This window comes from Eschscholzia californica, unplaced genomic scaffold (genome assembly GCF_041429995.1).
Source record: "Eschscholzia californica isolate CP2 unplaced genomic scaffold, dmEscCali1.0.p SCAF_1, whole genome shotgun sequence".
Taxonomy (NCBI): Eukaryota; Viridiplantae; Streptophyta; class Magnoliopsida; order Ranunculales; family Papaveraceae; genus Eschscholzia; species Eschscholzia californica.
In genome coordinates, this window is record NW_028238198.1 from 80,338,896 (window position 1) to 80,352,863 (window position 13,968).

A 13,968-nucleotide genomic window follows, 5' to 3' on the forward strand; every position below is an offset into this window, starting at 1 on the left:
ACTTGTCTACTTCCGCTCCACCCCAATACAAATTTGCACCATCATTGTCACACCTCCACCACCACCACACCTCCTCCACCGCCACCGCACCTCTACCACCGTCACCAAACCTCCACTGCCACCACACTTCCACCACAATCACCACACTTCCACCACCACCACACTTAAACCACCACCACACCGTTACCACCACTGTCACAATTACCATCACCATATCTCCACCACACTTCCACCAGTACCAGAAGTAAAAGTTCTTCTATTTTTGTTTGTCAAACGACACGTTAGACAACCAAATGTTGACTTTTTGTTTATATAATGACTGGCCTATTCAACACAATAGTTTGGGGTACTTCTGAGTTTTGAGGGGTCAACGAAACGGAATAAAAACTTAAAAAATCAATTTTCCCACAGTTATCTGCAAAACTCGATCATCAAAATCTCTCTCTCTCCTCTTTTCTCTCTTGAGATTCTTCTTCAGTTATGGATCCTAGTGAATTTCGTGATCAACTCCAGCATGTGGTGGTGATGAGACACGGTGATCGAATCGACAACACTGAGCCTATGTGGATTACAACGGCGGCGAAACCATTTGATCCACCATTAGCTGAGCCAGGAAAGGTCAGAGCTTTTTGTACAGGAAGGAAATTGAGGAACAATTTAGGGTTCCCAATTCACAGGGTTTTTGTTTCCCCATTTCTTCGTTGTATTCAAACTGCTTATGAAGTCATTTCTTCACTCTCTGCTATCAATGATGATGATCCACTTGAGATGACCTCTGATAACATCTCCATTGATCCTTCTAAACTCAAGGTCCACTTCTCTACACTAATCTTTTGATTCTTTATGACTATACTGTAGTTTTCTGTAGGTAGAATGTTCATACTTGAACCATTTGTTTCTTGGACAGGTCTCAATTGAGTATGGATTGTGTGAGATCTTAAATAGGGAAGCTATAGGATCTAAATTGGCTCCTAAAGATGGTAATTGGGGTTTCGATATATCAGAGCTTGAATCTTTGTTACCAGCTGGAACAGTTCATAATTCGGTCGCTCATGTCTATACAGAGGTATACTGGTTATCCTAGATTTATTACACTGTATTAATTACTGTTATGTTATCCATACGGGGAGTCGATGGAGGTAGGATAGGATAGTTCTAGTGAGTTCTGATCACAAATTAAAAGCTATTCGAGTACGAAGTTACTAACCTTATGACATGTTGATTTCGATTCCGTGTAACTTTTCATGAGGTTAGAAGTGCACAAGTGACTAATGCTAGGAGATAAATTATTTTCGATGGGAGGTAGAGAGAAGAAAAGGGAAGTAAAGCTGATAATTTATGAATTCATCGACTCAAACTGCACTCTGGGTGTGACTTACATTTGAGAGACTGGGCCAGGAGGAGTAGTTCTTGCTTTAGTTGCATTGGAGTATCTCAACCTAGGTCAACTTGATGGGTAGATCTTTCATCCAGCCTTAGGCAGAGAGCAAGTTCCACCCATCTGAGTCTCCAGTGAGAATCTTTCGTATACAACCTAAACCTAAAGCCGAGTGGATGATTTGTTTTTCAACTTCACTGACCTCCATATTACTTGCATTTAGTACCAAAAGTTCATTTATGTTTTGATGTCTATACGACTATACTCCTACATTCCATACCTCTATGGGTAGTGTGCTAGTTGACTAAAGGCATAAGGTATTTAGGTCCCTCCACTTGATATGAATATATTTGCGCATATGCCCATTTATATATTTGATATTTATATGTGCATGTAGATACATAAATGGCACTTTTGCTAACATATGAGTTGCACGTGAGAAACTGAAGATGCCACAGTGGGAGGAGTCAATCATGGATGGACGAGCTAGATACTTACGAGTATTTCAGACACTTGCTGACAAATATCCTACAGAAAACTTGTTGTTCATCACACACGGTAAGTTTCATCTGCCGATTATGTAGTTATGTTTCTGTTCACTAGGAATATTAAATCAATGTTATCAGATACTCTAACCCCTTTGTGTACAGCTAACCAGATAGTCCTACAATTTTTAGGTAAATTTGTGATCTAGTACTCTAAATTTGGTATACGGAAATCTTCAACCTTGATTGACCCATTTCTTTGTAAAAATTTATAAGCTTAACCAGTTGAGTAGTTAACTAGTTAACGTTTTAAGTTTTACGGAGACAGAATGTTTACTGATTAAGGGTGTGAATTTCTATATGCATCGTAGAAAGACCATATTGTTTAGGGAAGTAGACTTAAAAGCAGTGCAGCCGAAAGCATAACAAAAAGGTATACCCTTGCGTACCGCATATTGACATGCTAGCATATCGGGTACCAGTACCCTATACGGTACCCATACTATGTACCAGAGCGATCCACGTTCTAGATAATATTGTATCGAACATACTCTCGTGTTTAAAAAGTCAACCTATCATTAGACCACATCAAATGGAAGATCAATCTGCCAAACCATTATCGTCGAGGTTGTTATTAGCGTAATTTTGTCATGTCTATGTAGGTGAAGGAGTTGGAACTGCTGTTACTGCATTGTTGGAAGACACGACCGTATATGAAGTAGAATACTGTGCATTTACGACCTCCAAAAGGAAAATTTCGTATAGCTCTAGTGGAACAATTACCGCTGATGACTTCGAGATAGTTACAACATCACAAACCCTATCTGGTATCTCTTTCTGCCCCACAAGTGAGTTGGTGCTCGATGTATGATCTCAATCTCAAGCAATATGTATATCAAATGTGCCGATAAAACCTACTTCTCAACTGCTAGTTTCTTCATTTTATAAGGAACTTGTTGTTCTGTGTAGGTTCTTTGGCTGAATTGTTGTTTTGAATAACAAACTTGTATGTGAATTCGGTTTATTGAGTGATCATTCAATACATTAATTACTTGTTGAGAATTCTGTGCTAATGTGTTTACAAGTTAGAACACGTGCTCTGAAGAACTCGTGTTCAATACAGTTAAATTAGTGCGCCTCAAGCCACAAACGGGTCTTCAACGATTTGAGCTTAACCTTACTTTTTGAATTGAGGAGTTCTTTAGGGTACATAATAAGACCGATTCTTCATCTTTTAAGTTAGAAATTTTGGAATCGGTACCATTAGTGAAGCAAGTTAACTTTTACGTGTTTAAAGTTGAAAAAGTTTATGACTTATCATATGACCTTAGGACACATGATAGAAAGACTCTTTCAGTCGAAACAACTTCACCAAATGAAAATTTATGAAAATCAAGTCTAGGGTATCTAGAATTACAAATGGTCTCACTCTCTCTCACAGACACAAACATAAACACATCACAGGAGTCAAATTCCATTTACAATCTCAAACTCGATTTCAGTACTCTTTCTACTGTTCATCAATTTAATATCTGCACTCTCTTTCTACCATCTCTTATTCACCAACCAAAACTAGAACTATGACAATCATGGATCCGGTCCTCGCTATTTGAAATGTCAATCACTGAACAGAACTTTCAGTATGGGTTTATGGTAACTTAAATTTGTTAATCCACGAGATTTCTAATCACTCAGTATTCTGCTGAAACGTAAATGGAGCAAAATCGCTGTTGCGAAACCTGAGTTCCAATATTCATCTTTTGTCGAGCTTGTTGGAGAGTTGATAACTGATAAGAGTGAATTGGTGTTCAAATTCTTCAAGCTCCCATGGTTAAATTAAACGACATCCCGAACTTGTTAGCCTGAACTTGACTCAACCTATTTTGGGTTGTCTCTGAGAAATCGAAACCACAGATCGCTGCTTATGGATTTAACTAGCACATTACATTTTTCCTCATTAGCTCTATACTTTCTGCAATGGTTGACCCAGCAGTCCCAACAAAACCTAGTGAAGCACAGCTACATATTGTCTCCTCTATATATAGAAGTGTACTGGGTGAAGCCCCAGATGAGCAAGTCTTCATCTTACCAACTCCAAGATTACTTGGACGAGACCCATATTTCATACCATGACCTGAAACTGCAACCTTCTTTGCAGTCTCGACAACCAATTCATCCCCTTCTTGCAAATTAAACAGTTTAAAGTTATCCGAATCCCTTGCGAGTTCTTCTAAATAACTTCCCGTCCAATTCGCTTGAGGAAGATCCGTCATAACAAAAATGTGGATAGGCAGAGGACCCTTCTCATGTAAAATCTCTAATTTCTGTCTTAAAGTCGAGAAAGTAGTCTTCCAATGGTTCTTGAACTGCCCATCTAACAGTCTAAGCTGCGCACAAAGGAAAGGAGCTTTAATCGTCTCAATTGCAAACTTCTTCCCAGCATTGATAATTTCTGGAACAAATGGAAGAAACTCTATCTTCTTAATCAAAGCTTGAATCCTTTGATTTAATGGAGCATCATGAATATCGATATATAGCTCGGAACCTTTATATGGTGCAGTAAAAAGACTTCCGAACGCCAAAGTTGTCGCTGAATCGGCTCTAGAACCAGGACCTAGAGCCTTGAGTACATCTCTACGTTTTCTAACGTACAAAATTTTCTTCTTTCTCCTAAGTTGTTCATCGGGTTGCATGGAATCCAAAATCCCATCTCCATTCTTTTGTCCGTAAGTCCAGACAGTAGTTTTACAATCATCTTGTAATGCGTATAAACATTTATCGACATTACCATTCATACCTGAAAGAAAATACCCACATTGTTTAATGGAGGAGGATTCGACCTCCATCGAATCGAAACAAGCAAGATTCTTGCTTAGACCACACCACAACACAGCAAAACTCCTAAAATCGATTATTCTAACCATAGATGAAGATACCAGAGACGAAAAATCGATAATGTCTGCCATGGAAACATACCTATAAGCAAAGATCATATGCAAATAGTTTATATTTGTAAACTGAAAATGAAATTCAGACAAGCTTAACTACAAGATCATAATTAGTAAATGGGGGTCATTTAATGCCTTAAACTAAGATTAAAGGAAGTGATTTTATATAAGAAGTAAAAGTTATTTGAAATTAAAGAAAAGGGGTTTTGTTTTAACTTGCCTGTGACTATGAAGGAGCTGAATTATATGATCCCAGACACGAATTCGTAGATCATTTGGCTCCAAAACCCTAAATTTGGGGCAACTTCCAAGAGCAACAGCATGGTGATCTAGAATTGGAGGAACAATTAAGGTACGATTTAGTACGGCAGCCATTAAAATAGCATTTTTGAGCTCTGAAAGCTGGTTACTGAATCCACTGTGAGGAGCAAACCACAGAAATTTCTCGTCTAGGGTTTCACCAATCTGACATTGAGGGGATTGAGAGATTAGGGATTGTGAAGAACTGGAGAAAACGTATTTGGGTATGTCTATATAGAAAATGAAGAGGAATAATATAGAAAGAAGAATGAAAAGGGGAATTACTGATTGAATTGGACATTTAGGGTTTCTTTTCCTCCATTTGCTTCTACTGAAACTTGCCACATTCATCTTTCTCTCTCTCTCTCTCTAGATCTCTCTCGAGTTGTTTCAGACCGAAAAGAGTTTAGACGGAATCGGCCTCTGGGGAGGTTTTCCAAAGCGGTACGTCTGTTCGGCCCGAGGCAGCTCCACCGTGCCCCGAGCCCATCACGTTGGCTGGCTCCCGGTGAAGCTTCACCCTGGCCCGATCCCATCACGATGACTCGGTCATGTCGGCACTTGACTCAGACCACAATAGAGTACAAGACAGAAGAAGATACGGCACGCCTTAGAAGAAATAACTGTGACAGGATATGCACCTACCATACTCCCTTGTCTACTGTATTAGAATAAGATAATGGGTATTTTCGTCTTTTCACACCTCAAGATGAAAACATCCCTTGTCTTATTTGCCCCACAGGCCAGACGACATACAAAAGGATAAAATGGGAAACTTTACCATTTTTGTAGAAGAAAATCCTCTCGAGTTGAAGAGAAGTGGTGTGTGCCTTTTGTAAAATTGGTTGTGTCACTAACCCTTTTCAACTACGCTTGCCGATGGTTTTTTGTGAATTGGTAGCCCCACTCGTGATGGCCCTTCGCACTCTTACTAATAATTTTCAGCCGGAGGTTTGGTATTATCACAAAAATCTATATTTTTGTTATATACTTTGTTTGTTAAGAATTAATACTAGAACTATCACTAAGATTTTGTTTCCTGAATTAAGAAAATGTATGTTGTGGTTCAAATGTGTACACGCAGTCTTCTTCGCGGAGGATGCCCTAAATTACCTTTATAAATAGTAGTTTATGAAGCCTCGAATAGCATTCGCCGCCACCACCTATCTCTAATATTTCTCATGTTGATTTTTTCCTTATTGTAGTCATGATAGTAGAACCATGTTTCGGTGAAATAAGTTTTCTTGTAGTTTGTTTATTGTGTGCAACAAGCTTGTACTTTACGAGGTAATTCTAATCTACCAATATTTTTTCATTTTTTTTGTTGAATCAATATTTTTTCATTTTTTTTGTTGAATCAATATTTTTTCATTAGTCTTTCTCTTATTGATACATTTTGGAGAGTTAATCTTGAGAAAATAAATGTATCTGGTAGTTTTTCGTTTCATATATTTCTTTGTTTTATAATTTTATATTAGATCAAGAAATATTTCCAGGCATCTCAACAAAAAAAAGGAAACATTTCCTGGTCAATTTTTACTTTGGAATTGTGTTATGCTATAGATTTTTATGTCGATTTAGTTTTCTCCGTCTGCAAAATTTTCAGGTTAAGGAGAAGGTTTGCTTCAAGAAATTTCAATATCGGATCAACGATTTACCATATTACTTGCATACTTGATTGCAACAATAGCTCTCAAAAACAACAATTGTAGTTGCAGGCTGTCCTTTGGACCAGATGTCAACTCAAGGTAAGAGGGAAAAGAACAATTTAAACATTACTACATCCAAGTAGTCTCTTTCCCTTTCCTCCAACTCTTCCTTCCACGTTATTTCGAAACCCTAAAATTGTTCCTTCAATCCACTGTTTTTGAATAGGAGGCCATCCATCCATTAATGAAGCAACAACAAAACCAGTAACCCGTCCAACAAAATTCTTACATCTTTCGACTTCTATTGCCGATTTTGAATAGAAAGTGGACCATCTATTAATGAACCAACAACTTTCGCCGGAACCAATAACAAGTCCCACAACATTAGGAATTCTCACATCTTCAACTTCTATAGCTCCATGCAACGTCAAATAATCTTCTAAAGTAATTTCAGGAGACGTCGTTTTCTTCGATTCCCCCACCACTTCTAATCTTTTTCTCACAACCATTGTTCGTGGTGATCGCCTTTCAAACTTCACCTCCTCCAATTAATTTTGGTTCTCCTTCACAATTAACGCCAGAAACAAACTCAGTCGCAAAATTATCCTTGTAAATGTTTCTAAACAACTCAACCATGTCGATCCGAAATTCTTGCTCTATTCACCTTGAAGTTCACCAAATTTGAACGAATAAGAAGAAAATTATATATTTAATCTATTGTACTTGTTTATGGTCCTCGAATTAATTAGTGTTTTAATATTTAAGACATTATAGACTCGTGTATTATTTTTTTTGTTGAAAAATCACACGTGTATTATACTCAGTTTATATGAACTTCATGTCTATAGATGAAATGAGATGGAGAAGTCTTTTTTTTTTTGAATTGTTCAGCGTGTGTCTCGAACCCTTGACCTCTAGGTGGAAGATTATACCTCTTACCACTCAAACCAAGGGTTGTTGGCAAATGGATGGACAAGTTAATACCACTAATAATAATTGTGTATCATTTATTTTTATTCATTTATTTATATTTCTTCCTAACCTTCCAAACACTCAATTTATGTATTCTATCCCTATTGCTTTTTCTTTTTTGAGATGGTTTTCTTACTTCAATAACCAGCTATTACCACCTAGGGAACAAGGATATGTTTTTTTTGTTGAAAGTGCACAAGGATTTGTTGAGGTTACTCAAAGTTGATACGACCAACCCATGAGATCAATGTCCTTTTTGTTGCAGGATAGTTTTGCTACTTTTGAAAACTATAATACAAAGGCATTTCGAGGACTCTCGACCATTTGTTCCGCATTTTCGGGAATTATTGTTTGTTCTCTCTTATATCGATCCACAACGTCCATTTCAGATGTTGGAATATATTTGATTCATCGTTTTTCTATGTTGTTCCATACTTCTGAGACTTGTAACAATATATTCGATATAGATTAGTGATCTGAAAGCTTATTTGAAGAGAACCAATGATAGATTAATAGAGTATAATCAGTACTTGGAAGTAAAGATTTCACTGCCTAAAAAGGCGTGAAGATGTAGTTGTTACGTCCATCTACCCAACTAGTACACCCGGTGTCTCAATCTACTACCCCCTCAGAATTCTTCGGCCTTTGCGGAAGCGTATGTAAGACTAAAACGCTCTCGGAGATAGTCCCCACTGCGAATAGGAGGAAACCTGCAAGCAGAACAAAAAAAATGTCTTTTTGTCAAGAAAATGGAATCTATAACCAAACCACAATGGTGCAACTATTGATTCATTAACAAATTATAACCAAGTTTAGATAGCAATCCCAGGGTGCTGGAGATGCAAGCTTGACCTTAAACTCTGATGTGAACCGATACTTAAAGATGCGTTATATATATATATATATATATATATATATATATATATTTGTACAGAGAGAGAATTTATCACATACGTTTATAACACTAATAGGATGGGTTTGCACTTATGGACGAACATTACATATTTTTCGCTCGGGAAATTTTGAATAGACAATCACATGCTTATAGGCAATCATAAAAAGAAGAAAAGGAATCTAATTCACTAACATTCTAATTACCCTAGGCTACAGCTAAACTTCTTCGGCTCTCTATGCAACCTTCTCACTCGTCTCCTCTCTTTACCACTCATTACTTCGGCGGCTCCATGATCACCCTTCTCCCCTCTTTTAAATCAAAGTGTGGTGGAGCCCTATCTTGTGTACCATATATGAGGCAGCACGTCTCTAACCAGATTTCAAGGACACTCGAAAATGGTTGACTTAAATCTATACTACATGCAACTGAAGCATAGGAAAAAAAAAATGCATTAACAAGTACGAGTCATACCTTGGGGGGAATTCCTTACTCTGGCAACTTTCCAAGCACTCGACGATGCAGTCGTCATTGGGATCTAGGAAGAAAGCAATCTGAAATATAGCAGTCGATCAATAACACTTGATTAGAGACCCTAAGTTTGAGAAATGATCGCTAGATCATAATGTGGTTCCAACTTGTACCATAATTCTAGTGCCTACCCCTAAATGACTTTTTGTTCAGTCTAACATGCAAATAATGCAATTTGATGCTCATCTTTATTGAACATCGAACAATCTCAAATTTGGTCTTAATATGTCAAGAGGGCACATCTATTAGCAGTAAAAGCGAAGCTACCAATGTTTAATAACCACTACAGTTTTTGTTGCAAGGATCTACAGGTGCGACAAGGAGCCTATCGTACAATACACCACCTCAGATATGCTGGATACTAGATCCATGACCTAGAGAAACTTCTACCTTGGACCCCATGTGGTATGGACTTTTCGGATAAGTAGTCACTAACATGGTAGCAAAGCAAAGTGACTCAACTTAGTTGTGTGGTATCAATACAGATCAGATTGAGGATCCTTAATGGTGATTGATGAGGTTCTTGGTCCTTCTCAAAGACCATTTTGACCATTGCGGAAAAAAAGGACATGCTATCAAAGCAGCGCTTGGGTCGAGATCCAGCACAGTGATGAGGAAACTCTCAGAAACATATAGTGGTCAAGGGGGAGCGTGTTATCACTCAAAAAGGAAGTGTAATGGTTTCTAAAGTGTGCATAACCTAATACTTCGAGTTCTAAAAGTAAGTAGTTGTTATCAAGTTCCACACACTGGAGATTTGGCAATACATTTCCTATGACATATCCAATGCGTAAGAAGTATCTAAAGGATAGACAGAAAAGAGAAAAAAAAAACAAGGGTAGGAGGAGTTAGTACAGAATAGCGTTCCTCGGTAGGTACCAAAACCCTGTGCAAAGTAGACCTACAAATGAGGGAAAATGTCACAAAAAGTGTTAGTTTCTACGACGCCATGAAATAAGAACTTTTATATGCACAAAAAGTAAATCTTAAAACTTGAGAAAGGCCCTGTTCTCCTGAATGACCAATAACCTGAATAAACAATTAGTCCATCTCTCCAACATATCCCCAACGTTAACAATAAGAGCCCTGCAAAATTCATATTTTGAAAATTCCGTGTTCATTAATCTTCTTGATAGACCGGGAAAAGCACATGATATAAACAGCAATTTTTTAACTCTGAATGAGTGAATTTATCCCTGTAGAAAGTTGACTCTTACTCGGAATAATTGTGATTGGAAACTCACCTATCGACGTGATGGACATGCTCCCAGATCCGTGGATGCTTGTCTTTTTCCCTACATATCTGTTAAACATAAAAGTAACAGATTGAAAGCAATAAAAATTTGTAACCCTTGTTTAAGGCTAATAGTGTATATTCTGAAACATGCCTGAAGACCACGGACCCCCTCGGTCAATAGAATTGTAATCATTCCATAATCTGAATGAGCAGAAGCACCAAACGTTTCCTCCGTTGAAGCAATTGGTTCACCTTCATGAATCATGACAACAAATTATTAAAGAATACAATCATTTGAATAACTATTTCATTTGTCTCATCTCCTACTTTTACTAATATCATCACAAGAGATCATTTGGCATATGTTTTAAACTTTGATATGACAAATGGTGCCTATGTGGGTGACACGCCGAAAAGAAGCCTTAGTAGTAGGTCTAAATAAGCTTTCACTTTCTTAAATTGGTATATTTGTACCTAAGCTTTGACCAAATGTGGGAGCAGCATCTCTTATAACGCAGAATTTCGTAAAACGGAAGTGGTAAAAATCATGCTTTAATTCAAATGTCAAGTCAAAGTGCTTAGAGATGTAGGCAGTTCAAACTTCACAACGATGTACCAAATCATACTTGTAAAAAATGGTCATCTGAAACAAGAAAGATAAGATGAAAATTTGTTCCACCCAACCTGGATAACGTAATAGACCGATGAAAGCCATTGGTTGTTGCAGTGCCCCCACTTTCTCGAAATAACTTTCCTCCAAGTCCAGAGCCAAAGCAATTAGGTATATTAACCTTCTGGCAATGAATCTGGGAAAGATAAATCCGAAAGTCGTTACTATTTAATACCTCAAACTATAAAAGTTCGGATGAGGAGCAAGTTATGAATGCTTTGGCTTACTATAAGCATATTAATTAGCGTTCCAAAAGTTTTACGCTAAAGGCTAGGTCAGCCAAGAAGAAGAAATAGCTGGGCCACCCAGGTGACATATTCCATATAATATTCTCTCACCTTAAGCATGGCATATAAGGTGTAGAGGGGCTTATTGCTTAGATTTAATTTTGAACAAATATTAACAATAAAAGTAAATGACTATTACGCTATTAATATAAAAATCAAGAAAGCGACGAGACTTACAAGAGCTTCTCGTGAAAGGACTCTATTTTCAGTCTCCAAGAAGGCAGAATCTCTAGAGTTCCCTAACCAATAAATCAGGAAACCATCAGAAAATTCATAAACTGTGGACAGGAAATTATAGACACAATCCACGATTAAATGACTCCCAAATATCAATATACTCTTTTAATTGGTCGATCAAGCAAGGATAGGTTACCAAGTTTACATCTAGCTAAAACCAGAGTCGTGCATTAGGAAATAGTCGAATAGCTTGCTTTAGTCTTCCATTAATATCATGTATTGATGATATTATTTAAGCAACTAGTCCGATGAAGTCCAAGCACATGCTGAGATCGAAATAGACAAGATGCATGCTATGCAAAGAAAGATAAAATTCGTCCCAGCCACATGCTGGCTGTGGCATGTTGTATGTACAGGCATAGCAGAAACATCTAACCATATACCTAGGGCTAGATTGTATAATACCCTTCATGCAATCAAGCACTTCAAAGTTGAACAATGTAAAATAATAATCTCAACAGCATGTAAATAGGAGGATCACAGACAAAGAGTACCATCAGAAGGCCATTGATTATGACTACTCTCTGAACCTCTGGTTGGGCCGATGTAAAAGCTCTCCTTTAGATCACCTATTTATTAAGAAAAAGGATTATCATTTTAACCAATCGAACACATTCTAATTCGAATTGAACAAAAAAAAAATTGAGTATGAGCGTTCGCATGAGTGAAAATCAAGCATGAAACACAATAAATTTTCGAAACAAGTTAAAACTACAAGTTCCTTTACTATATTCAAAAACTCTTAAATAGAAAAACTTGAGACTAACACAAGGACACAATTCGCAAAAGTATACCTCGAGATTTAGCCGATGGATCCAAGGTTTCAGAATAGACGGGTGTATAACCGGTTATTCCTTTCCGTCCCAGTTTCATTTTCTCTTGTAGTGGAAGTGCAAAGAATTTCTTACTCTCATCAAACACTCCCTTAATCAACTCTTCCTCAATCCCATGGTTTATGAGATTAAAGAAACCACAATCAACACAAGTCTGATAGAAAAAAAGATAGAAACTTTAAATTTAGATACAAATTTGTCTCTAAGTTAGAGTTGTTTCAAACTCAAACATACCCATTTCCTAAAGTGTCTGTCCAAAGATAGATTGCTTGTGTAAAATTATGTAGACTTTTTAGTACAAAAAAGTACAACATCTAGGTTTTCAGAAATTCAATTTGTATTAAGATGAGGATTGGAATAGTAAGTATTTAGGGTTTGTTTTTTAACGAACCTGACGAATTAATTTGGAAGTTGATATGCGATCTGAGGAGGATAAGTCGATTAAGGGAAGTTTGAGATCTTCCGCCATTTCTCAAGTTTGACTTTTCAGTTGGAATTCACGAGGTGGAGGTAGTTAAACTACTCTGGACTGGAGCCAAAAAGAGAATCTCGACCAAATGCTGTTTGACCCGAAAAAAGGGAGACCCATTTCATCCCGAAAATGTAAGTAACACCAATGAGAGTCCGCCTCATCAGTTTTCGGAGTCGGCCAACCTTGGGGCCAAAGAGAAATTTTGAAAGTCCCCCGTGACAAATGAGCCAAACAACATTTTTCTTTTAGAATTCAACATTTTTTTTAGAATTCGACTAGGATCTACGTTTGTCGTTACAACGTATTGATATATCATGAAGATGTGATAAGCACAATAACTGCATAACTTAAACCAAGAAGGAAAAAGGCCTAAAGCCCAACAATATGAAAGAGGCCTAAAGCCCGACAATTTTTTTTACATTATTTACTTTATTTATAGCCTAAATTACATTAGATAAATCTTGATGGCAAACTGCTTCCAACCACTGCACTAAAGGCTGGTTGACACCAAGCAACATTGTTATTAGCCCCAAACAACATTTTTTAAGTATCTAAATAGGGAGCAACTAAAGGCACCGGAAGGAATTGTTATTTCGAGGCTTTTGGCGGACTTGGCCAGTCTGAGGCTTTGCTTTGGGTTTTGGAATTCGCTTCCTTTATAATCGGGTGCCAATAAGTGTTTAGAGACAAAGGAGATTGGCCTTAGTCAATCTCCTCCTCCAGGTGTTAACATTTTTAATGTCTACTTCGAAGATTTATTATCTGACCTTCTTTGTATCCATGTCAATAGCAAAAATTGGAAGCAAAGTAATCACACAATCAACAATTGGTTTAATTTTTTTTATTCACAGTTGGATGGGCAAGATTATTTTACAAGTTCAAATTTCTAACGAAATCTCTAAAAATCCTAAATGGCACTCTAAATTTTAGAGTTTAAGTCTCCAACTCCAAGTTTCTCTTTAGAGCATCTCCAATGCAACACTCAAACTCTAAATCTTAGAGTGCTACATAGGATTTTTTAGAGTTTTTCTTTAAAATCCATCTCCAATGCAAAACTCAACATGAATCTCTAAAGTG

General features: G+C 37.2%; 3 protein-coding genes and 1 long non-coding RNA gene across 6 annotated transcripts; 2 read left to right on the top strand and 2 right to left on the bottom strand.

Moving 5' to 3' along the window:
- Positions 1-306: 306 nt before the first annotated feature.
- On the top strand, positions 307-2,925 carry LOC147569707 (uncharacterized). Its single transcript, XM_086656230.1, has 4 exons — positions 307-810; positions 908-1,066; positions 1,828-1,936; positions 2,526-2,925. Exons 1-4 carry the CDS (start codon positions 481-483, stop codon positions 2,732-2,734), a joined length of 807 nt encoding a protein of 268 aa, XP_086512356.1. The 5' UTR covers positions 307-480; the 3' UTR covers positions 2,735-2,925.
- Positions 2,926-3,129: 204 nt separating this feature from the next.
- Positions 3,130-6,109, bottom strand: LOC147569708 (O-fucosyltransferase family protein). Of its 2 annotated transcripts, XM_086656219.1 has the most exons (3): positions 5,397-6,109; positions 5,032-5,276; positions 3,215-4,839 (listed from the first exon to the last, which is right to left on the bottom strand). In XM_086656219.1, the coding sequence occupies exons 1-3, from the start codon at positions 5,460-5,462 to the stop codon at positions 3,798-3,800; spliced, it is 1,353 nt and encodes a 450-aa protein (XP_086512345.1). In that variant the 5' UTR covers positions 5,463-6,109; the 3' UTR covers positions 3,215-3,797. The 2 variants fall into 2 exon arrangements, with proteins under 2 accessions (XP_086512344.1, XP_086512345.1); XM_086656218.1 differs by having other exon boundaries at positions 3,130-4,839; positions 5,032-5,543.
- Positions 6,110-6,259: 150 nt separating this feature from the next.
- On the top strand, positions 6,260-7,852 carry LOC147569709 (uncharacterized). The gene is made up of 3 exons (XR_015231336.1): positions 6,260-6,398; positions 6,718-6,859; positions 6,987-7,852. It is a non-coding gene; the product is annotated as an uncharacterized LOC147569709 (long non-coding RNA).
- A 367-nt stretch (positions 7,853-8,219) lies between these two features.
- LOC147569710 (azadirone synthase LFS-like) lies at positions 8,220-12,931 on the bottom strand. Of its 2 annotated transcripts, none has more exons than XM_086656228.1 (11): positions 12,811-12,931; positions 12,381-12,573; positions 12,081-12,155; positions 11,527-11,578; positions 11,077-11,198; positions 10,544-10,644; positions 10,400-10,458; positions 10,185-10,241; positions 10,011-10,056; positions 9,099-9,178; positions 8,220-8,442 (listed from the first exon to the last, which is right to left on the bottom strand). In XM_086656228.1, the coding sequence occupies exons 1-11, from the start codon at positions 12,886-12,888 to the stop codon at positions 8,361-8,363; spliced, it is 945 nt and encodes a 314-aa protein (XP_086512354.1). In that variant the 5' UTR covers positions 12,889-12,931; the 3' UTR covers positions 8,220-8,360. The 2 variants fall into 2 exon arrangements, with proteins under 2 accessions (XP_086512354.1, XP_086512355.1); XM_086656229.1 differs by having other exon boundaries at positions 12,381-12,621; positions 12,689-12,886.
- Between the last annotated feature and the right edge of the window lie 1,037 nt (positions 12,932-13,968).